The sequence below is a fragment of the Balaenoptera musculus genome, chromosome 3 (assembly GCF_009873245.2).
Source record: "Balaenoptera musculus isolate JJ_BM4_2016_0621 chromosome 3, mBalMus1.pri.v3, whole genome shotgun sequence".
NCBI classification, from domain to species: domain Eukaryota; kingdom Metazoa; phylum Chordata; class Mammalia; order Artiodactyla; family Balaenopteridae; genus Balaenoptera; species Balaenoptera musculus.
In genome coordinates this window covers 115,762,539-115,780,654 of record NC_045787.1, presented here as the reverse complement: position 1 = coordinate 115,780,654, position 18,116 = coordinate 115,762,539, and the positions used below count along the sequence as shown (strand labels likewise).

At 55.3% G+C, this 18,116-nt stretch overlaps 1 protein-coding gene across 2 annotated transcripts in view; it reads right to left on the bottom strand.

Annotated features, from left to right (window-relative positions):
- The window catches only part of PSD2 (pleckstrin and Sec7 domain containing 2), a 48,779-nt gene extending 31,268 nt beyond the window's left edge, over window positions 1-17,511 (bottom strand). The window contains exons 1-3 of one of the 2 annotated variants that reach the window (XM_036849216.1): window positions 17,202-17,511; window positions 16,886-17,024; window positions 2,586-3,016 (exon numbers count right to left, since the gene is read on the bottom strand). In XM_036849216.1, the coding sequence (XP_036705111.1) occupies window positions 2,586-2,962 (377 nt within the window). In that variant the 5' untranslated portion in view covers window positions 2,963-3,016; window positions 16,886-17,024; window positions 17,202-17,511. Of the gene's footprint in view, window positions 1-2,585; window positions 3,017-16,885; window positions 17,049-17,201 lie in introns of those variants that run through there. The other variant, XM_036849215.1, reaches the window with a different exon arrangement.
- Between the last annotated feature and the right edge of the window lie 605 nt (window positions 17,512-18,116).

The window sequence follows — 18,116 nt, the reverse complement described above, 5'->3', positions numbered from 1 at the left end:
GTTTCCCCCCCACCCACACACAAGGCCAGGGAGCACCCAGCACACAGTAGGTCCTCTAAACCCTGCTGAGTGGTGCACTGGGTGAATGGACAGATGCCTATCAGCCCCACGGCCCACTACACTGCCTAAGCCCTTGCAGAGCCCTGTGCTGCCCCCGAAAGAGGGCTTTGCACCAGCGGTTCCCTCTGCCCAGAGTGCTCTTTCCTCAAGCTGAAGCCTTCCTTTCACATCCCTTTCTCACCCTGACTGCCCTATTTATAACTAGGACCTGCCCCCAAACACCCCAGCCCCTTTTTCTTGCTTTATTTTTTCCAAGGCACTTGTCCCCTTCTGACATACTATGTAATTATCTATTACTTTTATGATATATTATCTGTCTCCTCACTAGACCATAAGCTCCATGAAAGTAGGAATTTTTGTATATTCTGTTCACTGATGTAGCCCCAGCACCTAAAATCGAGCATCACACATAGATGAACTGAGGCCTCTTATCCACTGGGGAGATGCACAAGTAAGCAGGGAAAACAGGCAAGGAAGAGGACTAAAGAGATAAAAATAGAGACAAAGAGAGAGAAGAAGAGAAATAAGAGAGAGATAAGAAAGAAACAGAGAAAAGAGATACAGAGAGCATGAGAAACAAAGACAGAGAGACAGAATAAGAGAGACGGAAAGTAACAGAGATAAAGAGAGACAAAGAGAGAGAGAGAAACAGAGAGACAGCAAAAGCAAGAGACACAGAAAAAGAAAGAAGCAGGCTGAGCCCAACCCATTTCAGATAAACCAAGGCCCACCATTTGCAAAGAAGCACACCCCTGGTAACCTTGAGGATCTGGCTATGCCCTGCTTAGCCCCTAGTCCCTGGGGCTTAGCAGAGACCGAGCCATATTGGAGGACTGGGAAGTGCCCCACCCCCTCAAACCCCTCCTTGGACCCCCAGTGCCTAAGTTTGATCCCTGAGTGCTTCCTGGAGAAATACTGACCTGAGAGAGAAAAGCTGAGGCCACAGCTATCGGCCCCCCCTGTCCCACCAGGAGTTGAGACGGCAGCCTCATTTGGAGAAGGAAGTGGGGAAAGGGCAGAAACAGAAAAGGCGGTAGGATGCCCAGCAGGGGGCTGGGATGGAAGTTGCCTTTACTGACCTCCAGGAGGAGGGGAGGGAAGAGAAGGGCCACTGCCCTGGCTGCCAGAGCAGACACCCAAAATCTGCCCAGCAGCTCTCTCTGCCAGGCCCATGCTGGGTCCTGGAACAACAAGACAGAGTCCTGCCCTTGGGGGCTCTCATTTCGTGTCAGAGCCAAGAACGGTCCCCATATCTACTACCCTCTCATGCACCTGAGCAAACCTGAGGGGTAGTTTTGACAGGGGCTTGAAGACCATCAGCTTAATCTCCAAACTTCCATCTGCCTCCACCTTCAGCCATCCTCCAAAATTATACCAACCTAAATACAAACAGTGTGCTCCAAGAAGCCCCAGCCTCCTGCCCGCCCCCATAGGCCCCGCCCCCCATAGGCCCTGCCCGGATGGAAACCCTCTCTTGGCACACCCGGCACACACTTGCGTCTGACCCCACGTACTCACATTCCTGCCCTTGGAGACCTAGGCACACTCAGCCCCACGCATCCACGTGCAGACCCAAACGTGCAACTCAAATGCACAGGCCAGGCACACTGACATGTTCACACATCCCCATGCACACACCAGTACACACACACATGCATGCCCCACAAACACATGCTCGCACACCTCCTACACCCTTGTCTGCCTGGGCCAGTGCCTGCAGCAGTACACAGTAAGCCTTCTATATGCTTTCTTTTCTCAGCCCACACTGGGGGTTTCTAGACATTCCCCTGCCCCATCCTCGCCTCCTTGTCCAACTGGCACCTCTAAGACGCCGGGCCTCTCCACCTCCAGCTGAGGATAATAGAAATGGGGCTGTAACTCCAGGAAGTAGGACTTACTCCAATAAGTAGGAGTTCCTGGTCGAACTCCCAGATGGCACTCAGGGAGGAGTAGCTGACAAAGATTAATCCACATAAGCCTACTCTCTTGAGGTCAGTTGCAGAATTGGGACATTCTCATCTCCAGGAAGCAGAGGGATAGGCCAGATGACCTCCCACATCAAGGCATTTTGGAACTCTGATGTCTAGCCTGGGATGGAGGGAGTGTGGCCCTCCAACCCCACATAGAAACAGCCCATGGTGGAAGGGGAGGCGGGGGAGGGATGGATTGGGAGTTTGGGATTAGCAGATGCAAACTGTTATATATAGAATGGATAAACAACAAGGTCCTATTGTATAGCCCAGGGAACTACATTCAATATCCTGTAATAAACCACAATGGAAAAGAAAAAAATTTTTTAAAAAGAAACAGCCCGTGGTGAATAGGGGGGCTGAGGGGGCGTGGCACAACAGGCCTGCTGGCCTTTGAAATCTCTCTTATGGCCCTATCCTCCCAAAACAGGGACATAAAATTCCCATTTCATGTATGAGGAAAAACAAGAACCAGAAAGGCTAAGTGGCTAGGCCCAGGCCATGCAGCGTTGGAGCAAATGTGGTGAGCCCCCCCATCCCAAGACACCCACTTACCCCAGTGGAGGATCCTCAGTGTCTGGACAGAGGCTCCTGGAGGCATCGTCCCCCTCCGCCAGCACACCAGCCCTCCAGGGCCTGGACTCTGTAGAGTCTTCCAGAATGTTTGAGTCTGGCCCCAGGGCTAGGCCGTTGGTGAGGGAGAGGCCAAGGCTGAGGCCGTGGAGGGCCATGTCCAGGCCCTTTGTATGCCCCTCAGTGTCCACCAGGGTGCCCCTCATCTCATGCCCTGGGCTGGTGTGGCTACTGTTCAGGTCCTCACTGGACGTCATTCCATTCTGGACCCCAGGCTCCTCCATCAGGCTCCAGGCTGGGGTCGCAGGTGGGGCACCATCTTCCCCAGGCAGTGCAGATAGAAGCTTATCCTCATCCATGGCAGCCACTGCTTTCTACCCCGTGCTGGCTGCTTTTTGGGACCCCAACTTGACCCTGGCAGTGGATGGAGAGAGAAAGGGGTGGATCAGAAAGAGCAGGTGCTGGGGGTCCACAGCCCAGCAGAACCAGCACCAGGCAGCCTGCCTGAGGACAGAGGATGGCCCAGATGATCTTCTCAGGACCTCTCAGCTGGAGTCTGGGTTCAGGCTGTGGCCTCTTCACCGCCTTGCTCAGGCCAGCCCCACTCACCTCTCCCCGGACCCCCAGCCACTGGTGTGCCCCAGTCCTACCTTCCCTGTTAACTCTTATATATCTCTGTTGTGCCCTTCAGAATTCATCAAACCCTCCAAGGAAGATCCCGTTGGCAGGTACTAGGGAAGGGTCCAGGACTCCTCCAAGGCCACTTCCTCTCCCGCTGGTGAGTGAAGGGAACAGAACCCCAGGCCTACAGCAGCCAGCCACCTTGCCTCTTTCCATGTTCCCTTGCCCTGGCTCCAGGAGCGAGACAAGTGGTGACTGAAAAGATCTGGACTGGGGGCTGCCTTTAGAGGGAGAGTTAAGAAGGGAGGCAAGGAAGTCAACAGAAGTGCAGCTTTATTAACAGAGGCCACCCCAGAGAAGCCAAAGTGAGGCCCCGAGGAGGCGCTGTCCAGGGTGCTGAGTGGGGAGGCGCCACCCGGGAGACTGGCCGAGAGCGGGGCTTCCTCCACCGCTGAGCGCACAAAGCCCAGGCTGCGGGGGGAGGAAGGAGGAGGGGGCCTGGGTTCCCCTCCACACCCGGCCCCGGCCCCGGCGCTCACCCATCCTTGAGGAGGGACTCGTGAGGAGGCTGCAACAGGGCCCTCCAGGGGAGAGCACTGGAAGGGGAGCCCAACTCACCATGCGGCCTCGTGGGGTCCACGTTGGGACTCCTCACTACACCACCCAGGCCAGCCCCCTCCCCTCTGCCCTGCCCGGGGTCTGTTTCTCCTCTGTAAAATGAGGAGACCCATTTTCCCTGCCATCTCCACACACACCCCCTTTTTTTTTTTTTTTTTTTCACACCCCCTTTTTTAAACGGATCAGAACAAGCTCAATTTCCCAGAAGCTTCCTGTCCAATCTCAGGAGGGTGGGCAGATGTGCTGGGCTGTGCTCTGGCTCTCCCCTCAGCCCTCTCTGACCCACCTCACCCCTAGTGGCCTCTGCCACCAAGCACACAGAACGGTCCCTCCAAAGAACTTCCTTCCTCCCCTCCTTGGACCTCAGCTTCCCCCAGTAACCCCACTCTCCTCTGGAGAAAGGGTGCTGGGGGTTCAGGAGAGGCGGGAGGAGGAGAGGCACGCAGGTACAGCAACAGGGATTTAAGTGAGGCCCATACTTCCCATACTCACCTGGTCATAAGTGCCACCTGAGGAACTTGTTAAAATACATATAGGCCCTCCCTCAGGCCTCCTGAACCAGAATCTATAGGGAACGGGTATAGTAATCTGTTATTCTTATAATAAGGCAAGTTTGGGAAACACTGGGTTAGACTCCAGGAGAAACTTCCCACTTAGAGATGAGCCTGGAGAGGAAGATGAGTCTACTTCTTTGGGGGCTTCTGGGCCCTTGCGGGGGGGTCTACCACCACAGGACCACTTAAGATTCATGTACCCCTTGGTTTTCAAACATGGAGTGGAAGAGAGCAGGCAGGACCGATGGTGATCTGGGGTCCCAGCCCACCCACCCTGACTGTCACCTCCTAGAGTTTTGAAGACTGTATGAGCATAAGATTTTACTCTAAAAAACAAAACAAAAAACTTCCACAGACTAAAAAAAAATCTGAAAAGCTAGGCTCTAGAATATCTGGGCCCTGATCCTAGGACACTGGAGACCCCAAGGGGCTCGGCACTGAGTGAGGGATTCTTTCTGGTCCGCCCTAAATCCCTGCTGCTGCAGTTGCTATTTCAATCCATTCCCTGGGGTTGTGTACTCAGAGCAAGGAGAACAGGAAGTAATCTCCTCAGCTGAGACTCCTTGGGGGTGAGGGGAGCATTTAGAAAGGAAAGAGGAGGGACAGTGGGGCCTTTGGGCCTGCTGCCTGAGTTCTAGTCCTCTGGCCTGCTTTCTAGCCCACAGGCCTGGGTGAGCACTGGATCTGTGGCACAGGGTTTCAACCTAATTCCACCAGGATTCCTCAAGCTCCCACACCCACACATGGATGCTTAGTCCCCCTTTGGCCAGGGCTCTGCCTGAGCTCCCAGTGAGGCCTGAGATTTGAGAGCATAAGCGGCTTCACCCAGTGCTCAGTCTACACCGCCCCAAAGCCAGGGTTATGGACAAATCAAGGACCTCTTGGGAGGCCCCTACGTCACCTCCAACTTCCAGCAGCTGCCTCAGGCTGGCTCTAGCCCTACCTGCCCTGCCATGTCCTCCTGCAGCTGAGAGCAAGATGGAGGTTCTGCCAACACCGGGCACGGGGCCGGGTCCTCAGCTTCTGGGGGTGGACAGACAAGGGGCACATTGAGCTCCACTCTGGGCAGGGGCCCAGAGTCCCTGTCTGGGCTAAAGGCCAGCTGAGCCCAGAAAGAGCTGAGCCAGGACCCCCCCTCTCTTGCTGGACCCAAGGGAGGGGTGCCCTTCAGGGCAGAGGTGTGAAACAATGCCCCAAGTCCTCACTCTGAATCACCATGTGACCTGGGACTCATCATTGTCCCCTCTGCCCTTTGTGAACCCATCTGCAGAATGGGGGCATCACCTCTGCTCTCCTTCCCAGGCTGGTGGGAGAACTTAAGGTCATGAATGATGAGAGGGCTGAGATCCAAGGAAAAACAAACTCACTACAGAGGTCAAGGAGAAAGGCAGCTATGGCCCACTCTCTCCACTACCACATTTGACATACGGGGAGACTGAGGCACAGAACCAGGAAAGGCTTTGCCCCAGGTCACACAGTGAGTAGCTACCTCTAGACTCAGGAGTAGTCTCCCTCTGCACCTGGATGGGCTGGAAGTACAGGATGAGCCCCAGTTTCTCAGACCCTCCCTCAAGATCACGGCTCAAATCCTCAACCAGAAGAGTCTACACAAAGCAGTGACTCTGCCCACTTCCAGCCCTGCTGGCAAGAGCAGGGGAGGGGGTACAGCTGGGCCACAGGGCACTCATGAGAAGGAGATGCCTACAAATGACAGCCCAGCAGTGGCTAGATCCACTGCATCCTCCCTCAGCCGGAACCAGGCCCCTCTCTCAGCAGGGGCTCCTGTGATTGCCCTTGGGATAACCTTGGGCATAGCAGCCTCTTTTTCAGCACCAAGCAAAATGGGGTCCATGACGGTAATGGAACCCTGGCTGGGCCAGGGCTGAATGCCAAGGCAGCCACTTTCTGGGTCTCAGCTGTTCCTGCAACAACCCTATCCCCCTCCCCACTCTCCCATGGCAGCTGGAGTGAGTTGTGAAAACACAAATTATATCACACCCCTCCCTCACTGGCAACCCTCCATCAGCTCCCATCGCCAATCTGGCCTCCTCAGCATGGCCTAAAAAGGCTCTGCCTGAGCTGGTTCACTGCCCTCGGCCCATCCCCCACCCCAGCAGCCACACTGGCCTTCTTTCTGCTCCCTGAGCTCATTCCCACCTCAGGGCCTTTGCACCAGCTGTACCCTTGGCCTAGAATGCTCTTTCCCTAGATCTTTTTTTTTTTTTTTTTTATGGTTCTAGCCTGAACCAGTTTTTACTATGATGGTTTTATTTTATTTATTTATTTTTTTTATTTTTGGCTGCATTGGGTCTTCATTGCTGTGCACAGGCCTTCTCTGGTTGCGGCGAGCGGGGTCTACTCTTCGTTGTGGTGCGCGGGCTTCTCATTGCAGTGGCTTCTCTTGTTGTGGAGCACGGGATCTAGGCGTGTGGGCTTCAGTAGTTGTGGCATGTGGGCTCAGTAGTTGTGGCACGCAGGCTCAGTAGTTGTGGCATGCGAGCTCTAGAGCGCAGGCTCAGTAGTTGTGGCGCACGGGCTTAGTTGCTCCGCGGCATGTGGGATCTTCCCGTGTCCCCTGCATTGGCAGGCGGATTCTTAACCACTGCACCACCAGGGAAGCCCTCCCTAGATCTTTAAATGACTGCCCCTTCTGTCACTCAGGGCTCAACTCCAGTGCTGCCTCCTCAGAGAGGCCCTCTCTGACTACACAGCACTCTTCTACACTCCTTCACGGAGCAACATATCTGCTAAGCATCGTTTAGCAGATCTGAAACTCCCTTTTCTATTTGTTTCCTTATTTTCTGCCCATCCCCCTCACTAGGTGGTAAGTTCAGTGAGGGTGGGGACTATGTCATGTTCACTGCTGTCTCTCCCAGAGCCTAGCACAGTGCCTGGCAAACAGTGGACACTTTTTAAATATTTGGTGAATAATAACCTAGAGATTACCATCATCCCCATTGTAGGCAGAGGCTGAGAGAGGTTGAGGACCATGCTCAGGGTCACGAAGGTGGAAAGTGACACGGCTGGCTTCTGCATGGAACAACACGGGACTGTCATAGGGATAACCTCGTAAAGTGCCTTCCATGCTGGGATCCAAGCCAGGGACTGTGGGAAGCCCAAGGAAAGGGCTGGAGGGCCCAACATGTTCTATAAGACAGAGGGCAGATGCACGGGTGCAGGCGCCTGCGTGCACATCTGTGAGCAAACATACGGTACAGGCATTTGTGGGCACACACACACACACATCCCACATATATTCAGACCCATAAACACACATGAAAGGAGCTGGACAGCTACTCATGAGGTAGGCTCCTGAGGTGGTGAGGAGCCTACAGGCCTAGGGGCAAGGTCCGGGGCAGCTAGACCTACATCACTGGGCAGCTGGGTGATTGGTTGAACCCATTCTTCTCTGGGAGAAGCTGGGGCAGGGGAGGGACAACCCAGTGCTTCAGGCTAGGGAAGGTGCTGGGGAAGACAGGCACCCACACTGACCACAGCCACACCCATGGCATCAGGCAGCTGTGTGGGTTTGGGAGGAGATGGGGGAGTACAGGCCCACCTGGTAGAAATGGGGGCACAGGAGGCACAGCTGGGATAGGGGACCCGTGGCACTGAGCACTACCCAGGACAGGCAAAATCTAAGAGCCTGTGGGATGTCCGAGAGTGCCTACAGCCCAGGCAGGGTATGTAGAGGGGATGGGGAGCAGAGAAAATCATTCTGGAATGTCAGTGTACAGGCAAAACTGAGACTACAGCTGTCCCAGGCAGCAGGGCTGAGAGCCAGGCACTCAGGTGTTGCCTCCAATGCGCTAGGGGAGTTTGGGCAAATGAAACCCTTCTCTGGCCTCATTCCCTGTGTACATCAGAGATTCCTAACCATTTCTAAGCCTTAGACCTCTTTGAGCATCTGATGGAACTCTGGATCTTGCTCCAGATAGACTCACACAGGTGCACAATATTTTGAGTATTTTTTGAGAGGCTCATGGACCCCTACAGCCCATCCATAGGAACTGGGCATGAACCCCAACCTGGACAATCCCCAAGGACCTTCCACCTCTGACACTGTACACTCAGAGTTCCATGAACGCTACTTGGGAAAAAAAAAAAAAAAGCTGGAAACCTTTCATTCTCAGACCTATTCTCTGCCCCCTGGGAACCTACCTTGAACACCCCCATTGATTCCACTGCCCTTTCCCAAAATTTCTACTACACTAATTGACTCCCTAGCTCACCCAGATTTTAGCACATGGGCTGGGATCTTCACACACACACGAACACACAACTGTACCCACGTGGACAGTTAAATTAGACAATCAGCGAAAAGGGCTGGTGTGCTGTAAGTGCTCAGAACAGACCTTGGCCAGCTGTGCCCCACACCATTCATGGGGCCCAGGCTGGCCCAGACCTGTCCACTCCAACCCTCCACAAGAACCTGCTGAGCCACTGACAGCACGAGCAACAGGGAGGTGACAGGAAGACCTCTCAGCGGGGCCCCTGGATCACACAGCTCACCATGCCCCCCCACAATCTCTGCCAGCCAACGAGTCTGGAGGTCAGGACCTTCCTGTCATCCCAGAGCTGTGAGCACACTCCAAGGCACAGATCAGCCTGGGCGTGTACCTCCTCCATGTCCCACCTGCCCGGGGCAGGGAGATGCCCCGGATAATATGGAGGGATGTCTATCCAGGAGCCTTGGGAACTGCCCTGCCTCCATTCCCCAAAGTGACCCTAATCCTTCTACCCACTTGGTCTTCTCAGCTTGGACCACCTACTGCCTCTGATGGGACAGTCCAGGACAGTGGGTCAGCGCCCTAACTGTGCAGTCAGAAAGACCTGGCTTCAAATCCCACAAGCTGTGTGACCTCAGGAAAGTTGCCTACCTCTCTGAGCCTCAGCACCTTCCTCAGCAAAATGGGGGTGGTGGTGTTAACAGCATCTGCCCCGCAGGGCTGCAGGGAGGACAAAGGAGATGGCTTGGCTGCGATGCTCAGCTCAGAGTCAGGCACAAGTGCTCAGGGAAGGGTGGCAGCTACTGCTTTTCCAGAACCATCTCTCAGGTCTGCAGGGGCGGGAGCTGGCTGCCCACATTGGGGGCAGAATGCACAGTAGAGCAGCACAGGACACCCAGTGGGCCCCAGAAGACATTTGCCCCGGGCAGCCTGTCAGAGCAGGTTCTGAGGCAGCGGCTTCAGAGGCCCAGCCTGAGGGTGGGGACGAGGAGGGTGGGCCAGAGAGGGTGCCCCACCCTTTCCTGAGGCAGGTGAAGACCCTACAGTCCTGGCCCCACTAACACTCCCGCCCCAGACCAGGCTCCCTCCTAGCTTTCCATCTCAAGGCACAAGAGCCACACCAGGTGCAGGGCAAGGGCCAGGGGTCTGGGCCTCCCTTAAAAGGCTCCTATTCCCTTCAGGTGATGTTAATCTGGGATTAACCCGGAGCCCAGCACCAACCTGCTTTCTTCCTCTCAGCCTGGCCTTGGGTTGTGGGTGTCTGGAAGGCCTCCTTTCTCATGGTTGGGCAGACAGAGGTTCCTGGGATTGGGTGTACATTTGCATCTTATCTGCATGTGCCCTGCAGCCTGTTGGGACTTTCAGGGGCCCCTGGGCCCAGCTCTGCAAAGGTCATTCTTTTACATCTCCCAGCTTACTTCACTCCCTGCCCCTCAGCCACTTGGCACCTTCATTTGCTTAGCATTTGCATACATCTGCATGCTGGTCTGGAGAGCCCTCAACACTGATGAAATTCACAGTGTCTGCTGTCAAACCTCAAATCATGTTTATAGCTGGTGACTCTACCCCCAGTCAACTTCCCTGCAGGGTGAGCCCTCAGTTATTTGGGACCACAAAGGGCTACGCTGTTCTGGTTAAGTTGGCTGCTGCCTGTCTTCCTGAAACTTAGCTGGCACCTGGGACTCACTCTGCTTCTTGAGCCACATTTGAGCCATGAGCCTGCAGATTGAGAGCTTAACCCCAAAAGCTACAAAGAACTGACCAAGGGCAAGTCCTCCCAGCAAGTCCTGCCTTGGCTAAAAAGCCTGGGGAGGGGCAGGCTTCAGGGGCTCCAACTCTGAGCAGCCTCCCCCCAGTCTGGTTCAACAGCCAAGAGAGATGAACCAAGAAATTTCATCCTCCCTGCTCCCTGCCCAATTTTCATTTACCCCATACTCTCCAGATCCTCACATTCTCTGTCTACCCTGCCTCTTCCTCTCTGCCTCCTGCCCTGAGACCTTCCTCCCCACCCTCTCCCCAACCTCTTGATTATGTCACTCCACTTAACCCCTCCCTTGCTGAGTCCCCTCTTCCCCTCCCTCCCTCCTCTTACCCTGTCCTCTCCTGTCTGTGTTTTAGGGCTTCAGCACAGGGTCTGACAAAGGTTGTGGTCTCCTTGGGCCCGGTTGAAGGTGAGCAGCATGTGGTGCAAAGTGAGCAGGTGTGAAAGGGTCTGTACTGGGCCGTTCCACCATCACCTCCCTGTCCCTATCTTTGAAACTGGCCCTCCTATTCAGCCATAGCCCACTGATGGGAGATCTGGGGGCTGGTAAAAGTCTCACCCCTTCATGGACTGTCCATGGGATAGGAGAGAAAGAGAGGAGTCAGGAATGACACCAGTATTTCGACCCTGAGCACCTAGAAGGATGGAGTTGCAGTTCCTGAGATGGGGAAGACTGGGTGGAGCAAGTTTGGGAAGGAAGATCGGGAAGAAAGGAGCTCAGCTTTGGACAAGTTGAGTTTGAGGTGTCCAGTAGACATGGCAGTTGAGATGCTGAGTGGGCTTTTGGAGCTCAGGAGAGAAGTCAAAATTTGGGATATAAATTTGGGAGCCGGCAGCACATAGGTGGTGCGTAAAGCCATAGGACGGGATGAGATTGGCTCAGGAGTGAATGCAGATGAGGAAGAGCAGCCATGCAAGGGATGAGTCCTGAGCACTCCAATATTGTGAGCTGGGGGTCGGGGAGAAGGAGCACCCACGAGGTCAGAGGAAAACAGGACAATGGATGTCCTGGAGATCAAGGAATGTATTTCAAGGAAGAGGGAGAGATTGAAGGTGCCAAATGAGGCAGATGAGGACTGAGAATGGCTATTGGGTGTAGCAACATGGAGGTCATTGGTGACCTTGAGAAGAGCAGTCAGCGGACAACCGTTCTGGGGAGGTTTGCTGTAAAGAGGAGCACAGAGATGCAGTGGTAGCTGGCTGGAGAAAATGAGACAGCCATCTTTTAAGACAAGAGAAACAATAACAAGATATCTGCTGAAAGGTACTTCCCTGGTAGCGCAGTGGTTAAGAACCCGCCTGCCAACGCAGGGGACACGGGTTCGATCCCTAGTCCGGGAAGATCCCACATGCCTCGGAGCCATTAAGCCTGTGCGCCACAACTACTGAGCCCGCGCACCATGACTACTGAAGCCTGCGCAACTAGAGCCCATGCTCCACAACAAGAGAAGCCACGACCATGAGAAGCCCATGCACTGCAACGAAGAGTAGCCCCCACTCACCGCAACTAGAGAAAGCCCACGCACAGCAAGGAAGATCCCGTGCAGCCAAAAATAAAATAAGTAAATAAATTTATTACCAAAAAAAAAAAAAAGATATCTGCTGATGGAATGATCCACTGGGGGGGAGCCTATAATGCAGGAGGGAGCATTTGCTGGAACAGTGTGCCCTCCACCACCCACATTATAGGTTCCCCTCTACTGCACAAGGGGACAGGATCTATTTGCACAAATTGAGGGCTGGCCTAAACCAGGAGCAGGGACACTTCACCCGCAGCAACTGGGGAAGGCAGAGCAGTGGGTGCAGATGCTAGTGGATGGGTGAACGTAGCACTGGGAGTCTGAGGAAGTTCTAACTGCTTCTGTTTTCTCAAAGAAGTAGGAAGAAAAGTCATCAGCTTTGAGGGAGGATTGCAGAAGAGGGGCTAGGGTTGAAGGCAGAACAGAAAGAGTGAAATAGTCATCAGGTAGGGGGAAAGGGGATGGATTTAGGACCCATGTGGGACTGCGGGACAGCACTAAGGACACACCCGAAGTTCATGGTTTTGAACTAAAAGTGAGACCAGTCAGGTCAGTGGATTTTCTCAGCCTCATTCAGCTGCACAGAGGGAGCAGACCAGGCACTGCATTTAACCAGGGTTGGGGTTTTGCCAAGCAAGTATGAAGAAGTGAAATGAGGTAAGGGAGTTGGGGGTCTTCAAGGGAGAGATTATCCTGACTTTTATAGTGGCAGCTGCCTCTGAGCCGGCCCCTGCCCCCACTCAAAGTCCCTCCGCTGCTGGTACCTGAAAGCCCACCATCCGCTCCCTGCTGTGGGTTGTGTGTGGCCTTCCCTCTGCCCTCATCCCACCAAGACCTGGGGAAGTGAACTTCCCATGCGCTGTTCCTTTGACCTGGAAAGTACCTCAGACCTCACACGCTCAAACCAGCATTCTCCACATCCTCCCCAAGCCATCGCATGACAGCTCTCCCCACCACTAGTCGGATACCAGTGCTCATCATTCTGCCTCCTAATCTCTCCTTACTCCACCCCTTCTCTCCACCCCCCACCTGCCATACCCCAGTCCCAGCAGGGCCACCACACCAACTCCATTCCCCCTGTGCATTCCCTCTGTGCGCCGTACGCAGCAGCCTAGAATCCAGTGCACCAGCATCCTGTGCTGGACCATGTCACGGCCTCCTGACCGTCCCTTTCACCCCGTTCGCCCTGCCAGTCCATGCCATCCTCCTCAGAGCACCCTTCCCAGCACTCACATCTGCCTCATCGCTCCCCTCTTTAAAACCCTTCAGTAGCTCCCCGTGCCCTTGGGGAAAGGGCCAGCTGTCAGCCCACATTCTAGGCCAGCTGTGGTCCAGGCCCCACCCCCTTTCTTCCTGTCTTGCCCCCAACTTCTTCTCCTCCCCCCCCACCCTGTGCCCCTCACTGCTTTCTCGGGGCTTCTTCCCCACACTGACAGCACCTGCCCTGAGTTGTGGCTCATCCCATCCACACCCCTGAGGCTGTGAACTCCTTGAAGGCCCCATCAGTGTCTGCTTAATCACCCTTCTCTGGCGTATGTTCTGAAGGGGGGGTTCAGTCAGTTTTGCTGACCTGGAGTGCGGGTGACCAGGTGGATGAAGCTTCTGGAGGTAGGGAAGAGGGAGGAACAGGGTTGAAACAAAGGGACTCCTTAGCCAAGTGACCTAACTTAGCACCATCTATTATAGCACAGGCTAATGACATGCGCCTGCTGATGGACACGACATCGCCTATGGGATATTCTTGCCCAAAAATGTTTAATCTGACTCGACTCATGAGGAAGCAATAAGACAAACCCAGAATGTGGGGCATTCTATATGAACACTGACCAGGGCTCTTTAAAACTGACAATGTCATAAGAGACTTCAAAAAAAAAAAGCAGAGAATTGTTCTAGATTAAAGGGGACTAAAGAGACATAACTAAATGCAATGTGTGATCCTTTATCAAAAAAAAATTTTTTTAAGCTATAAAGAACATTACAGGGACAACTAGAGAGATTTCAATATGGATTACATGAGATTAGATTGCATCATTAAATTTCTTGGGTATGATTAACAGTACAGTTATTATGTAGAAAAATGTCCTTGTCTCAGGAAATTCATGCTGAAGTATTTAGAGCTGAAGTGCTATGATGTCTGCAACTTACTTTCAGAAGTTTCAGAAAGACAGAGAAAAACAAATGTGGGCAAAATGTCAACAATTGGCAAATCTAGGTCTCTAGGTGAAGGGTATATTGGTGGGTGTTCATTGTTCGATCAGATGTGACAAGACAAAAAGTTAGGGGGGAGGGAAGGGAGTGGAGGGAGACACTCTAAAGAGGGGAGCTCAGGGCCCCTGATGGCGCAGGAGTCAGGAGAGGGCAGTCCTTACTGCAGCAGATGGCACGCTGGGCTGTGGGCCTGGCCTGGATGCCGGAGTCCTCCGGGGCCAAGTAGACACAGCCCTGGAGCGGCTCACCACCTAAACAGGGTCAGGCTTACCTGCAAGCAAACCAACTTAGGAGGACAGGGCCCTGCAGGAAACAGCCAGGTCCCAGGGAGACCAGCAGGGCAGCCCTCAGCCGGGACAGGACTGGCAGGAACAGGGACCCTAACCCACCTCTGCCTGAACCGTAGCAAGGAGCTGGGTCTGGCCCAGGCCCACCCCCCCACCACACACCCCTCAAGGGGTGACAGCCTGAGTGTATCCTCCCGTGTGAGGAGCCAGGCTAAATATGGAGCCCCAGACATAAGATGCCTCTCAAAACAGATTTTCCTGGAAAAGACCATCTGGCAAAGAATGTCTAGAGCATCATCTGTCGCGAGAGGCAGTGTTGTTCTCCTTCAGGCCAACGTCCGGAACGGGAATGCCTCGATCCCAGCTCTCTAGAAGATCCCAGCTTAGTGCCTCAGTTTTCCCCAAGTTCACTCTCTTGCTCCAGATGAAAAGGTGCTCAGTCCTACCTCCCTCCTAACTTGCACCTCCAAGGAAGAAGAGAATGAGATTGGGGACAGAAGTCCAAGCTTCAAGCAGTTCTGCCCATGTGCAAATCCTGATTCTGCCACTTACTAACCAGGTGACTCTGAACAAGCAACTTTTCCCTGAGCCTCAGTATCTACAAAAAGGAAATAATGGGCATACCTCCCTCTAAAGGCTGGTCTGTGTAGGAGAGTACTTAGCACAGTGGCAGTGCACGATTCTGGAAGCTGGGCGAAGCAATGTCCCCCCACCCCTCTCTCAGTCCTGTCAAGAGCAGCAAGTCCTTTCCAGGTAACTTTGCTCCCCGGCGTCAGGAAACACTGCGGGTCAGGTCGGCTCGGGGAGTGCACACCCATAGCTGTCAGACCAGCAGCAGGAGGGAAGCCTCTCAGGCTGGCACAGGGCACTCCTGGGACTACAGGGTACAAGTCACCTAAGCATTGAGGTTTCAGCCCCTGCAAAAGGCACCAGCAGGGGAGGCCTTCAAAGGGCATTCCAGTCAACCTTCTACCTTTAGTTGGGCCACCACCCACCTACTCATCCCAATGTGTGGGAATCCTCTGGTTCAGGCCACAACCTAGGGACCTGCCATGTTTCCACTAGGACCAAACTTTGCAGTAGCCTCATTCAAAAGCCACTGACTCTTACCATATGCTGGGGAAAAGGGGCTCTTGAGAGGGAAGGTGGGTATGATGTAAAAGAGGTAAGGTGGGGAAGGGAGGGCAGCTGGCCCATTTTGCTGATTCAGAGATCATAGGTCATAGAACTTGCAGCATCCCTGTGAGGTAGGGTTCCTAACCTCCCAAGGAAGGAGTGGAAAAATGACTATATCTGCCGGGTCCAGAGCTTGGACTTGGAGACGGTCCCAATGCCCCTTCCCCACTCTCCCTCGAGCTGCCTGAGTATCCCCCATTAAGCAGCTTTTGTTTCCAGGGTCTGGAAGAAGGAGCTGGAGAACCCAGGAAAGTCCAAATGCCTCTCGCCAAACCCAGGCTGCCCATCTGTCCTGGCTAAACCCTGAGCCCTCTCCCTGCTCCCCATTCACCCACCCATCAAGTTCAGCCTGGCTTATCCTGAGCCTTCCAGGAATTCTCAGACCCACTTCCATTGTGGCTGGTGCCCCCAGTTCTCTCCAAGGGCACCCCAAGATGGCCCTAAGGTTAAGGGATGGGCTGAGGCAGTGGCTCCCTGGGCCTGTGCAGAGACAATGCCCCCAGTTCTGACTCAGGGAGTCCCCAGGTCCTCCAGGGACAGCAAGAGTTGGAATACCTCCTCCTAGGAGGGGGGCCAGCTGAGCAGGTGGTCCCCACATCTGGACACCCTGCCCCACCCCAGCCCTAGCAGTAATTAAAAGGATCCCTCCCTCCCTGCGGCTGCCACAGCCATTATGTGCCTCCTGGCCTTGCCTGATGCCTGCCACGCCCCCATGCAAGCCCTGCTCCAGCGGCAGAGCTCAGAGCCGCTGAGGCCTGGCCGCTAAGCCAGGCTGTCAAAGTTGGGAAACTGGAAACAGAAATAAATCTTCAAAGCTGCTCCGTGGTAAAGGTGGTGGCCAGCAGGCCTGGCACCCAACACCTCAGGTCCCTGGCCACCAAGCTCCCACTGGCACCCCATCAACGTACACATATACACTCAGATTAGACAAACGGCGGGGGTGGGGGGGGCGGAGATCAGGAGACAACTGGGCTGCCGGCCCTAACCCTCCCTGCAGGCTAGCCTGGGCCTCTCTAGTGGTGCCCTCTCTCCCTGGCCCAGACTCTGCCATCCCGGGCTTCCTTTTTCGGCCCCATCTCCATGACAACCGTATCCTTCAGATGCTCCAGCCGCCACGGAATTGATCTCGAAATGTAGCTTTGTTAGCAGACCCGGGTGGGCATGGAGGGCGGAGGGCGGCGCCGCCACCCAGCATGCTCCCCACAACCCCAGCAGCCCCTCCCGGCCCCCAGCCCAGCTTCGGGAGGGGCGGGGTCCCGGAGCACGCTGACCCTGGGGACAAGGTGTTCCCGCACGGCCCGACTCACCGCTCCTGCTCCCAGTCGCTGGGTCCAGCCTCTCACGGTGGGGCCATGAGGAGGCCCCCGCTGGACCGACCGTCCCACTCCGCCACCGCCTGTCGGGGCTCCCGCGCTCGCTGCTATCCCTTCAGGTGTCGGAGCGCGGCTGTGGAGAAGCAGAGCAGAGGTGGGGGGGACGGACGGTAGGAGGGAGGGAAGGAAGTAGAGGAGGGAGGGAGGAGCGGGAAGGGCGGGGAAGGGCGGGGGGACTGCGGGCGGGGGGCGGGGGGAATGGAGCCGGGAGGCGACAGCGGCCACGCAGTCCGCCCGCCCGCCTGCCCACCTGCCTCAGCTCTGCACTGAGGGCCGGATCGCGCGCCCAGACCCGGCCGAGAAGGGCGGCCAGCCCCGTCCCGCACCAGCCCGCGCCGGCCCTTTAAGAAAGTGGGGGAGGGGAGCGCTGCGAGGTTCCGCCCCCGCTCCTAGCCCAGCCGAGCTCCAGCTGTCCTCTAACCCCGGGCCAGCCGGCCGGACCCAACACCGCCCCCTCGGCGGGACCTTGGGGCCCCAGACCCTGAGCCCTCAGGAACCACCCTCCTCGAGGTGAAGGAGGGAGCGGGTCCCCTGGTCTGTTCGTGGTCTGACTCCTTGCCCTCCACATCCCCGCCAGCGCGCGCGCGCGCGCGCACACACACACACACACCACACACACACACACCGCTACACACACACACCACACACCACACACACACACACACACCGCCACACACACACACACACACCCCGCTACACACACACACACACACACACACACACCCCGCCCAGGGGAGACCCAACCGACTGAGAGGAGTGAGGAGTGCCGGGATCAAGGTGGACGATCCCAGAGAGAGGGAGGCTGAGCCCAAACTACTTACCTACCTACTGAGACAGACAGAGGGACAGACAGACCTGGGGTGTGGGGTGAGAAGGGGGGCTTGGGACAGAGCTGGAAGGAGTGCAGTGAGGAGGGGTGCAGGAGAGAGGGACAAAGGGGAGAGACCCTGAGGGAGGGGAAGGGGAGAATACAGAGTCCCAGTACCAGGTCAGGAGCCCAGTACTCTGGGCTGTGGAAACTCTCTCCCAAGGAACCTGGCCCACAGACCCTGCTAGTCACCACCTGGAGCCTCCCCCCACCCCAGGACCCTAGCTCTGAAGAGAAGGTTGACAGTATTGTATCTGGGCTAAACACTAAAAAGAACATCCTGGCTGTGAGGCTCCT